Raw genomic sequence first — 12,904 nt, 5'->3', positions numbered from 1 at the left:
ATTTCCTACAATCTCCTACAATCTCTTACATTTTTCAATGTAAAAGCATTGCATCATTTGATTTTAAAGAATACTATTAAGGGATGTTAAGCAACCAACCAACAAAAAAAAAGTTGTGTTTTCATCTGCATAAACTGTTTTGAAAGTAATTTACTTAGATTTAAATAATTTTTTAAATGTCTTTTGAGCAACATTTTGGCTGATATATTAATCAAGAAACAATATCAGTTCTCTTGGGAAAAAGAGAAATTCTGTTGATTAAAATGCATTTAGTTATTCTGAAATATGGGAATACAATATTGTTGTTAGAAGGATATGTTCTTAAATTATACATGACCGATATTTAAGTTCCTCACACGATCGTCGTTAACCTTGGTATTAAATTAATGTCCGTACATTAACAGGCTACACATAAAAATCCTCAGTTCTTCTAGAATTACAGCCAACTGCCAAAGAATTTTAGCTTTAATAATATTTAAATAATTTAATGAGAAGTCGGTAGTCATTAAATTTGCTTATGCTTAACTGTAGCATTTTTTACCAAAAGGAAGTACAACGTAATTCGAGAAATGTTTGTAATCTTTATTAATCAATTTGGGTTCTAAAAAATTCCAAAGAACTTTAAAAAAAATTGAAATCACAAAATTTTGCCAAAACAACACCATCAAAACGTTTAAATTTTCAACACATTAGACTAATATTCCCCTCGAAAAATCATAGACCAGGCGTTTTGACATCACAGTCAACACCTGCTTCTTCTTTAAAAATGAGACACCGAAATTTTCATATCTTGTGATCACCTACAATCTTACTTTTTAACAAAGAAAACCCCCATTCTGATTCTACAAACACATACTCTGAAGTTGATATAAAGAAGATGCTTGAGTTCGTCATTGACAAAATCTATGAAATATTTGGAGACGACGTCTTCTAACAATCTGTTGTAAATCCGATGCTTTGAACCTCTATTAGCAGGCACTGAATTGTTATAAAGCAGAATTTATTCAAAAAATTAGAACTATAAACATTCTTCAGGAAGAAATCTCTTGCTGTGGTCTTAAATTCAACATTTAACCGTCATTGTAGCTGAGTCGGTAGAACGCTCGCGTTCATCGGAACTCGTTGGTTTAAGAGCCGGTGTAAAGACGAATAATGACCCCCGTAGAATAATGACCGGGGGTCATTTTTCGACGTCGAAAAATGACTCCCGGTCATTATTCGACGTCGAAAAATGACCCCCGGTCATTTTTTGCCGTCGAAATATGAACCTTTTGCCTGTAGAAAAAGTGGCATCACCCTTAAAATCTGCATACTCTACGTGAAGAAAAATGACCCCCTTAGAATAATGACCCCTGGTAGATTTTATTAGGAATTTATTTTTTTGGATTGAAAAAATTAAGAACTAAAAAATCTAGATGGCCATGGATCAAAATGCTCACCTGGGGGTAAATTGAAGATATTACGATGATTTGTTGTTTTCATTAAATCTTTCAAAAGTCTTTTATAAGGAATCGTTTATGTACACTATGTGGAAATGCTTTCATTATGATTTGACTTTTGTATCATTGTTTTTAAAAAACAAAACAACAAAAACAACAACAACATATCTTTTTATTTTCGCTTATACTATCCACCAGAGAGAGAGAGAGAGAGAGAGAGAGAGAGTTGCTTACAATGTCTATCTACCGGTTAATTAAGTTGCGTCCGAATGCCCTTTTTAAGTCAATGATTTAAATTGTGTTCTTAAAGCCAATGATTTAAATAGTGTACATACATGTAATTTTCGGACATATAGCAAGAGTTCCATACAATTTTTAAAATAAGAAGAATTTCATTTGAACTTCAGTAGCTCGAACACGGATATCTCGAATACCATGGATATGTCAAATTGATTGGGAAGTCCTAACCACGTATTTCTTATGTATTTTAGTTTTTTTTCTCAGTCCCATCGAGTTAACGAGACTTGACTGTACTTGATGTTTTAGAGACATCTAAAGTCAATGGTCATAAACGTCTATAATCAGTACAATATTGAAATATGAAACAAATGATAAAAGGACCAAGACTAGAATGTATGCTATTGCAAGCAGTGGTATGGGGGGCGGAATTGGTATTTACCACCATTAAGTGATATCACCGATTCAAATATGTGATATCACCTATTCAGTTTTTGATATCACCTATTCAGCTTTTGAATTGGTGATACCCCATATTTGAATAGGTGATATCACTTATTCAAATTAAGCATGAAATAACAACTGCTCACAAGACTATAGTGCATACATTTACTCTATACAGGAAGTAAAAAGTTCAGTTTCTTTTCACACATATAAAGAGAGAAAGTAACAATAAATGTGGCTAAACTGACTGCAAGTGAAATTTATTTAACTTCAAAGAATTTAAAACAAATGGTGTTTTAAATGTCTTGGACTAAAACACAGGGGAAAAGGACAGCCCGATTGAAGCTTTTTGAAAGCTCATCCTTTACATTGCATTGAAGCTAGATTGTCTTGATGAAGGGAGCATTCATATTTAATGTTATAAGAAATGCAAATAGGTGATACCACTAATTCAAATAGGTGATATCACTAATTAAAATTGGTGATATCACCAATTCAAAAAAATGTGATATCACCAATTCCAATAGGTGATATCACCTATTCGAATAGGTGATATCACGTTTTCAACTCAAATAGCTGATATCACCAATTCCAATAGGTGATATCACCTATTCATTTCCAATAGGCTATTCGAATAATTGATATAACTTATTCAAATAGGTGATATCACCTATTTAATTGGAATGAGTGACATCACCTTTTTAAACAGGGGACATCATCTATTCGAATAGGTGATTTACTGAATGGTGTAAAGACGAATAATGACCCCCATAGGATAATGACCAGGGGGTCATATTTCAACGACAAAAAATGACCCCCCAGCCGTAGAAAAAAATTATTTTTTTGTAGAAAAGGAGACCTAGGGGTCATTATTTTATGTGTGCATCCTATAAAAAATTGACACCGTTGAAAAATGACCCCCTTTCCAACAGAATGCATGATACAAAATTTATAACTGGTGATTGATGCAAAGGTTTGAACCTCAATGTTTGATATTCTTCTTCATGCCTTTTTCGACCAACACTGAACGAACGCGCAATTAAAATGCAATAAAACCGCATTACATTTACCTGCATATTTCTATCTTTTAAGCCTACTGTGTTCTCAGCACATATTGAAAATCGCAAAATGGCTACTATTGGTTATAACTGTTAATGTAATTTCCCTTTATGATTGTCTTCCATTTGTTTCATATTTGGATATTTGACTGATTATAGACATTCATAGCCAAATAACAGACAAGCGGGATGTTCTGGCTTTTCATTGGTAAACATGTCTCCCGAGGTAATCAGCATGCTTTGAGTAGGATCAAATTTTAAAAAAAAAATGAAGGAAAAAAAGAATGAGATAAGTTTTCAGAAATAAATACGGAAAGTTATGCAATGTAATATATATGTATATTTTGAATGACATAAAAAGTCGTGCAAATGAGATAGAATGTATCGAAAATGACGTAATAACTCGTGCGATAGACATACTGACAATAGAAAAGGCTGAAGTCACCCCGTTTGTCAGACAATTTAGTTGTTAGTTGGTCCTTATCGTCTATAGTCAGTAGAACGTCCAAATATGAAGCAGACATGACAAACATAAGAAGGACATAAAATTTCTGCATGTCTGAAATATATACAATCTTATAATGTGCATTCAATTTTATTTATAAACAGTGGTCTACTCTATGCAGATTTCTTTTCAAGTATATAGAAGTAATACAGGAGAATCCCAGTATAATGTACATTCAAGTCTGTTAACATGGTCATCTGAGAATAGGATACATACATGTAAGAGGAATATTTTTTATTCCATTTTAAAACAGTGATACATTTGTCAAATCAATATGGAAATATTTTTCAATACAGTGTATATTGAAGTAGATTAATGTCTTCAATTTATAATTAAAGACAGATTATTTTATTGACCTTCAAGGTGAATACATGTACATGTATAAGGATTTATTTTTCTTACATTGAACTAAAAATAGATTAAAAACAATTCTGAAAAGGTATTTCACCTGCATCTGAATTCTACTCAAGTGAACATAATATTCAAGCACAAAGAATAAGAGAAGAGGGAGGTATTGTTCCCCCTTTTCTGAGTGTAAATTTTAGCAATTTCTAATTTGAAAATGTTCATTGAAAGTCTGGTAACCACCCCCTCTTTCTTATACAGTATAGTTAACAAATCTCTCCTACTTGAGTGAACAAGATTTTCACTTTGATACAGTAGAGTAAAAGAAAATCCCACTTACATCAATAAACTTTTTAAGGGGTTTGTCAAAGATATTTTTAACTAAAAGTATTTTTTGCCTCTTATAATGCACCATTTCCCCTTTCGATGCTATCATCATCATCATTGTCCTTTACATCCTGTGGTGTGTAGGGCAGCAACAAACTTCCTCAACTCTTGTCTATCCTTGGCCAGCCTCGTCAATGATCCCCAGGTCGGTGCATAGCTTTCATCTCGCTATCAACTGTCCTTCGCCATGATGTTCTAGGCCTCCCCTCTTTCTTTTGCCCTCTGGGGTCCAATGCAGTGCTGTTCTTGTTGTTGACTGGGGATCTTTTCGGAGAACATGTCAAATCCATCTCCATCGGCGATCGGTAATGATGGTACCCATGTCCTCTTGTTTGCATCAGCGCAGCAGGTCTTCTTTTGTTATCTTCTCGGGCCAGAAAATCCTGAGTATTCGGCGGAGGCGTGTGGTATGGAAGGATCGTAATTTGCTAAGATCCGTCTCTGTTATTCTCCAGCATTCCAATCCATATAGGCTATTTGATACAACACAGCTCTGGTAAAGCTTCAGCTTGGTGCTGGTGCTATACTCTGCAGATGTTATTCATTTCCCTAAATACTCCCCTGGCCTTGCCCAGTCTGCTGTGGATGTCCTCCTTTGTGCCGCCCTCTGGTTTAATGATGCTACCCAGGTAAATAAAATTATCCGTCTGGCGTAGTTCTTCACCATTGATCTTAACAGCAGCAGGTAATTCCACATTAAGTGTCATTGTCTCCGTCTTCTTCGTACTGATGCGTAGCCCCACCTGATGTCCGTAGATTTGCAGCCTGTTGGTCTTCTCTTGGATATGCTGGTGTGTGTGAGACATAAGCGCAAGGTCATCCGCAAAGTCCAGATCCTCTAAAGTTGAGAACAGGCACCAGCGGATCCCCCTTGGAGAGTCTTCTGTTGTCTTCCGCATGACCCAATCGATGACCAAGTTGAATAATACTGCAGACATTACGCATCCTTGTCTGACTCCGGTTTTAACATCGAAGAAGGTGTCATTGTGTCCTACTGAGCATCTGAAGTTGTTATAAAAACTCTTGATCAGGTGGACCAGTTTGGATGGAATACCATAATGACGTAGAATGCTCCAAAGGCTATCTCGATGTATGCTGTCAAATGCCTTTTCAAAGTCCACAAAGTTTACATACAGTTGTTTCTGCCACTCTGTGCACTGCTCTATGATGTTGCGGAGTGCAAAGATCTGGTCGATGCTATGCCTGACATTTATTTTTTCTACATTGTACCAAAACTAGATTTTAAATGCAAAAGTTAATACTGGTTATGCTTATGTTAACTCCTATTCTTTCACTGTGTTTGATTAGGACTCGAGCAAATGTAAACAAGAAACTTGACATGTCTGCTTAATCAGTTTGTATCAATTTAATCGTTGAATCATATAATAAAACAATTATTACTGTTTTTTTTGTCAGGACGATCAGTGATTTTCCACCATCGAAAAACAATGCTCTCCTCACCCTTTGGAATCGATAAATCTTTAACTCCACTAGATTCTGAATTATTGAATTGACCTTAAAAACAGCAATGATTGTATAATGTAATGAGATCAATATATCATTGATTTATTCCCAATAAAGCTCAAGTCAGCATTTTGGGCAACAGGTCTCTTGATTTATTATTTTTTATTTTGCCCCCTAAAAGTTTCAACTTTAATCCGCTTTAGTTCACAAGGGGTCATTATTCTACGGGGGTCATTTTTCTTCACGTGGGGTATGCATGTTTTTAGGGTGATGACACTTTTTCTACGGGCAAAAAGGTCATTTTTCGACTTCAAATAATGACCGGGGGTCATTTTTCGCCCATGAATAATGACCGGGGGTCATTATTCGACGTCGAAAAATGACGCCCAGTCATTATTCTATGGGGGTGATTATTCGTCTTTACAAATGGCAATAAAGAATGAGTGCACTTTAGTACGTCATTTGGAACCTTTTCGGCTACCCATTTTAAGCTTTACATTACAATATATCGCTTAATTAATCTATGATTATTGTGCAAGCATATTCTTTTGATATTTATTCCTTGAATTTTTTGTCATACATATTTCTATAATTACAGACAATGTCATTGAAAAGAACATATACAAACCTTAAATTCCGGAAATTTAAACGGGACCACTTACGAATTTAAGGTATCCGCAAATAGGCGGAGTCATTTAAATCGCATGGATGTGGAATGTAAACATTAGCACATATATGATTTTTTTTTCGCACTGCGAATTTAAATGGAGAAGAGAGAGATTGTGTAGTTTTATGGTGCACAAATAATAAATGATTCTAGTGTTTAGGGATGGGGAAGATGTCTCGCCCTGCAGACCATTATACAGAGGCGACATGAGCCTGTACATGTACTTACTAATCACACTGTCAATACCAGAATTCTTTCAAAACACCCGTAATGAAAAATACAAAGTAAAATAAGAGACATATAATCTTCAAACCCTATTAAAATTTGCGCAAAAATCTTCCATAGTTTGAAGTTGAAAGTACGATATATACTGTCACAATAGAAACTTTCAATAACAAACACAATGAAATGCTCAATGAAAGCCTTAGCGTATCGAACAGTGGAATGTCACGTGAGTAAAGTGATTATAATATCAATCGTTGACACTCGGTGAACTGTTAATTTAGTGGCTAATTCGACCGTAGTTTGGAGACTTTTTCAAAAAATTAGATATGAGCCGCAATTTGTCCAACATTGTCCTTTGGATATGTTGAAGTTTAAATCAAAATACACATTCTGTGCAAATGAGACCAATGGACAAGTTGCGGCTCGATGTAAACAATGTCGTTGAAAACTGGTATGCATATGAATAACAATAGAAATGTGACAAAACCGTTAGACCCCCGTCTCAAAAGCTAGTGTCGCTCGGCATTATTAAATACTTTCATGTAGTATAATATACCAAAACCTGCTCTTAAGACATTGTTTAATACCTATAAAACATAAAGTTTATGAACTTTGGAATTTTATTTTGCGCAAAACACCGGGACCCAGCTCTCATAGCTTAAGTGCACTCATCCTTCCAATGCGGCGCCTCACACAATAGACAAACACAAAGATCCATACAAAATAATCATGTAACGGCAGTTTTGTACCTGTGCACGTTAGTTCACTCTTTCGTTGTAAGAAAATATTTGTCCAATCGTTTCCATGACAATGGAAACAGTTCCAAAAATCTTAAATGTAAATGCATTTGTGAAGTCTCACAAAGATTTTACAAGCTAACCGTAATAATATTAGTTGACATTTTTTTCCCATGACAACGGTGGTCAGTTTTAAAAATCGAAATGTATAATAAACATTTAGAGTTGCTGATCGTCATTTCTGAAACGTTTCATTAACTTTATCCAAGTCATGTTAGAGAAAATGTTCGGACAAAATAATAAGTCTAGCGATAACGATATGTAGTCCTGACTTACCTTTAACCAATAGCCACTGTGACGTATCTATTGTGCAAATTTAATTTAGAGCTGAGAACACAATAGAAAGAAACACATGCAATGTTTTTAAACAAATCTTAATTGCGTTTACGTCTAGTTTTAATCAGAAAAATGTAAGAGAATTACCCGTTCAGATCCAAACCTTAGCATCAATCGTCTATTTTGAACTTTGTATGGGGGTCATTTTTCAACGGGGGTCAATTTCTTATAGGTCGCACAGGTAGAAAACTGATCCCTAGGGTTCTTTTTCTACAAAAAATGACATTTTTCTACAGCTTGGGGGTCATTTTTCGATGACCCCCCCCCCGTCATTTTTCTACGGGGGTCATTATTCGTCTTTACACCGGTCGCAACAGACATGTCGATAAAAATAGGTAGCAATTGAGTGAATTCAAAAATGATGACCCACAAATTGATTTTTTTAAAAAAGAAAATCAACCTATAATAACATATTTTTCAATTATAATATCATACAAATGCATAGTAAAGTTTCAGAATTTTTATAAGTAGAGCATTATTTGAAAAGGGAAAATATTACTACATCCTTAAAAACTTTATGAAATAAATAATCAAAAGAAATTATAGTTTTTATCCTTCATACTTGTGTCATTGATGTAAATGATAAGATCTTAACCTTGATTTAGTTTCTTCTCTTGTACGAGGGTTAAAATATTAAAATAAACACAACCCTGGGTCTCGTTTATCGCCGCACGGCAAAAATGTATCGACATCGTTATGACGTTTCTCTTTGACACCCATTTCGAATCAGATGATGCATAAGATTTACGCAAAAAGGAATGATTTTAGAAATAACATTTGGGCAAGGTTAAAAAAATTTTAATACTACAACTCAAAATAAGACGGTTTGTAGCAAAATGGAAGTATTAAAAAGTATCAAGATATTTAAAAAGAAGCACGTGAGGGGCTAAAAAGATTTGCGGGTGAACTGAAAATGAGTGCCGAAAAGTAACGTTATAACGGCGTCGGTAACATTCTTGCCGTGCGTCGATAGACAAAACCTAATGTTGTGTTTATCTCAATATTTTAGAAATTAAAGTATTTTATGTAATCAAATGAAATTTTAAGTCAAAAATCAAAATAGATATTGGTATTTGTATGTGTAATTGTGTTGATAACATTTGATTATTAAAGATTTTAGAGCTGACATTGCTTTTGGATCAACCTTCGTATTTGTGAAAGAAATTGGCTTTTTGATTGTTATTTTACATTAATTGTTTCAATTCTGGTTTGAAAAGTTTTGATATGAAGTAATATAATGCAACAAATTCCCGAATTTTTTTTTCGTCCATTTTAGTAAATTTTTTTAAATATAGGCCATTTTTAAAAAAAATTTATCTATTTTCTTACAAAACATACCAGATTTTGAAGTGATCCTATTTTACCTTATTTTGTGGCACTCTTATGGCATCAGACTTTTTTTTTTAATTAAACATTGCTTAAAAATTTATTACACACAATAATTCATTCAAAGTTTGTAAAACAGTTCGTCGTTCTGCTATTTTTACGGCAAGTTTTTCATATTTTAATGACTTCAAAATATGATTGTTTGCTTATGTAATATAACTTTTAAAATATATGTTTGGTGATGAAAACTATTCTGTGAATTGTCCGTAAAATGTCCAAAAATATCAGTAATTTGTTGATAGACATAATGATCTCAACTACAAAGAGTATCAAACATTTTCTGCAATTTATTTTTAGTAAAGATAGATGAAGTTCATTGATAATAAAAACAGTTGGTTGCACTCCTGACTGCAGTAAAATTTAAAATTAAAACGGTAGAACACAAAAATTTATAAAGTGTTGGCAACATAAAGTTGGGACTCTACCACTTGAAATAAAAAGAAAATTACGATCAATGTCAAATTTCAGATATTAAATAAGTATTGAGAAATCTGCTCCACCATCGTATTTTGAATATGCTAATAGACGATTTAATGCTCTTTATACCAGACTTCGTCATGTCTGTGTATTGAATAACGACCTTCACAGATGCATTTTAATCTCAAGTTCTCTATGCTCGTGTCGAGAAATAGAAGATACATATCATTATTTCTTTTATATGTTCAAAGTATTTGAAATCAAGAAAGGAATTTTTCAATAAATTTTAACTAGTTGATAAATTCACATTTCAGATACACGTGTCTTATTATAGAGGATAGATTCATTGAGTGCCGAAGAGAATGAACGTCTTTTCTCTTCTGTTTAAGTATTTATTAAACATTCTGGTAGATTTCCTTGTTTATATTGATAAATATACCGGTATATGTATATACAAAATTACATACATGCATCTACAAAATGCATTGATCTGTACATTTTGCAAATATTGTATGCTTTAAATCTTCATGCTTAACTGTGACTTAATTTAACTTCAAATTTAAACTGTAATCATGTTTCACTTTGACTCAATTTAAATTTGTAATACACATGTAGGGAGAGGGCGTAATAAGTTTTTAGAACTTGTGCCCAATATCTTTGTAATTTAAAGTATAATAAAATGTGTTCAAACAACTAACCAAGTCATCTTGTTTGTCATACAAATTAGATGTTAGTTTGCGCTTATCGTTTATTGTCATTAAACATCCAAATATGAAAAAAGTGTGGCAGACTCTGTGGTGTCTTTTCTTTCGAGTTCTCACTAGGATATATCGAGTTGACATATGATTCTTATTTGTCTTTGTCTATCTGATAAAAATGCATAAACCTAAATGAAAAGTTGTTATTTCCGCTATTTTAATATAGTTCTAAGTTGCTTGCCATGAAGCAAGGGGAACCTTTAAAAATGTTACACAAAGTTTTTTACGAAAGAAGGGTGAGAATCAGTATCCTATGAAGTAGTTTAGCAGTAGATGAATTGCAAAAAATATTCAATAATTCAGAAATGAAAAAAGAATTAGATTACACGATCAGTTTGCACTGGTCCCCGCTAACAAAGCAGGTCACTTCTCCGTGGCACCTGATCCCACCTCTGATGTTTTAGAAGTCCGTGTTTGCTTTGCTCCTGATTTGTATTATTTGAATGGACTTTTGAGCTTGAACACTGTTTCTTTATTCATATTTCATTATATGACCTTCCTTTTTGGATTAACTTAAGAATAACATTTAAACTCAAAGACAAGATCGTCATGGATGTTTAACTTTGAAGTGTTGGCTAGTTTTTAGAGCTTACTTTTCCTTTTCTCATTGCCGTATGCAATACCAATATTCCATATAAATATCCAATACAAATGTGTAATGCTGAACCCGAAGTTAATTGGCAAAGCATATGGCCAATGTAGCAATTATATATGCAATATGAAAGCACCATCATTCAATTGTTTATCAATGTGCACTTATCAATTGGTACTGGGGACCAATGAAATATATGGAGATAACGAACAGTAATCGAGCTCAAAAGTCCATTAAACAATACAAAGTATGAGCAGAGCAAACACGGACCTCCAAACATCAGAGGTGGGATCAGGTGCCATGGAGAAGTGAGCATTCCTTGCCGACCGGTCACACCCGGCGTGTGCTCCTTGTCATGATCGGGAAATAACGGGAAAATCCGTCGACAATTCAGTGTATGAATAATGGTCTAGCAATCAGTATGAAAAACGTCAGTCAGCATTTGACTCAGTGATAAATTGTATTTGCTGACAAGGTCATTGTATCGACCATAGAACTTACAAAATGATGACTTTAAACGAGACAGCTGATATTCTTGTTTCATCAACTTGTTTGTCAATAGCTGGCCTCGTTTTAGAAATTGTACATATATAGAGCGTATCGAATCAACTGAGAGATATATACCCTGTATGCAGGTGATGAAGGTATATTGCTGCATAAGTAAGGGAAGTTGACGATTGAAAAGTTAAAGTCATCACATTTATAATAAAGCTTGGTTGTTAGATTACAACGTCTTTTTCAATTAAAATATCCAAATATGAAACAGATGTGTCGGACTCTGTAGTATCTTTAATCTCAAGCTCACCGGGATATATCGTATCGACATAAGAATGGAAATAGCCATTGTTAATTGACAATACGTCGTCGATATATCTAAATGTCGAGTTGAAGGCCACAGCAAGTGATTTCTTCTTTTCACGTACAAGATTTTGGACAAATTCTGCTTCATATGAATACAAAAAAGGTCTGCTAATAACGGGGCGCAATTGGTACCCATGGGAATTCCAATAGATTGTTGGAAGACCTGGTCTCCAAAAACCACATAGATATTGCCAATCAGAAACTCAACTTTTTTAATGTCAACTTCAGAGTACTTGTGTGTACAATCAGAATGTTTTTTAACAAAATAATTTTGCAAATGACCAATGACAAGGTAAGTAAATTTACGAGTTCCATTTTTATTGATAAAGCAGCTGTCAATGATATCAAAAAGCCTGGACTTTAATTTATTGTGGGGAATGGTTGTGTATAAAGTTGAAAAGTCGTAAGTTTTTTAACTGTTGATTTTGGTAAAATCTTGTGATTTCAAATTTTCCAAAAGTTCCTTGGAATTTTTAAGCATCCACATCTGATTTACACCACTTCCCGAATATATTGTTGCACAGTACTCTTGAAGTTTCTCCTTCAGTACTGTTAATATCTTAGTGAGGAGTAAAGAAAGAGCTTGGTTGGAAGGACCATAAACATACATTTAGGATACTTATACCGACACCAGAAGAATGCCTAAAGATCAGGGTGATGGTGCAGTAACATATAATAACATGTAAAGAGAAAACGTCAATAAATTAGTGAAATTAAGGTTTTAAAGTTAGAAAAAAAAGATGGTGAGGGAGAGGGGGTAATATACTTCTGCTCCTAAACCAACTGCACAAAGTATTTCTTCCTGCTATGAGCCTGTGATTAATTGTCAGTAGAAACCATGATTCAATTACAGTGTTCAATTATTATAAAATGTATTTACATGTATATATATGAATTAACAACACTTACTTTTCAGATATATAATAAAACAACAATACCTATCAAAATCTCTGTATCACATCCCACATCAACCCTTGACCAATATC

General features: G+C 33.8%; 1 protein-coding gene across 1 annotated transcript; it reads right to left on the bottom strand.

The window, feature by feature from the left end:
* Window positions 1-4,936: 4,936 nt before the first annotated feature.
* On the bottom strand, window positions 4,937-5,353 carry LOC133182546 (uncharacterized). Its single transcript, XM_061317394.1, has one exon. The coding sequence runs from the start codon at window positions 5,351-5,353 to the stop codon at window positions 4,937-4,939; it is 417 nt and encodes a 138-aa protein (XP_061173378.1).
* Between the last annotated feature and the right edge of the window lie 7,551 nt (window positions 5,354-12,904).

The sequence above is a fragment of the Saccostrea echinata genome, unplaced genomic scaffold, assembly GCF_033153115.1.
Source record: "Saccostrea echinata isolate AGI-Se365-2 ecotype Australia unplaced genomic scaffold, CSIRO_AGI_Sech_v1 ptg000009l, whole genome shotgun sequence".
NCBI lineage: Eukaryota > Metazoa > Mollusca > Bivalvia > Ostreida > Ostreidae > Saccostrea > Saccostrea echinata.
Note: the sequence above shows the minus strand (reverse complement) of the source record. Positions and strands in the feature narration are given on the sequence as shown.

What these genes read in the sequence shown, in the direction of transcription:
- LOC133182546 (XM_061317394.1), bottom strand. Translation starts at nt 5,353, where the DNA reads ATGTCTGCAGTATTATTCAACTTGGTCATCGATTGGGTCATGCGGAAG.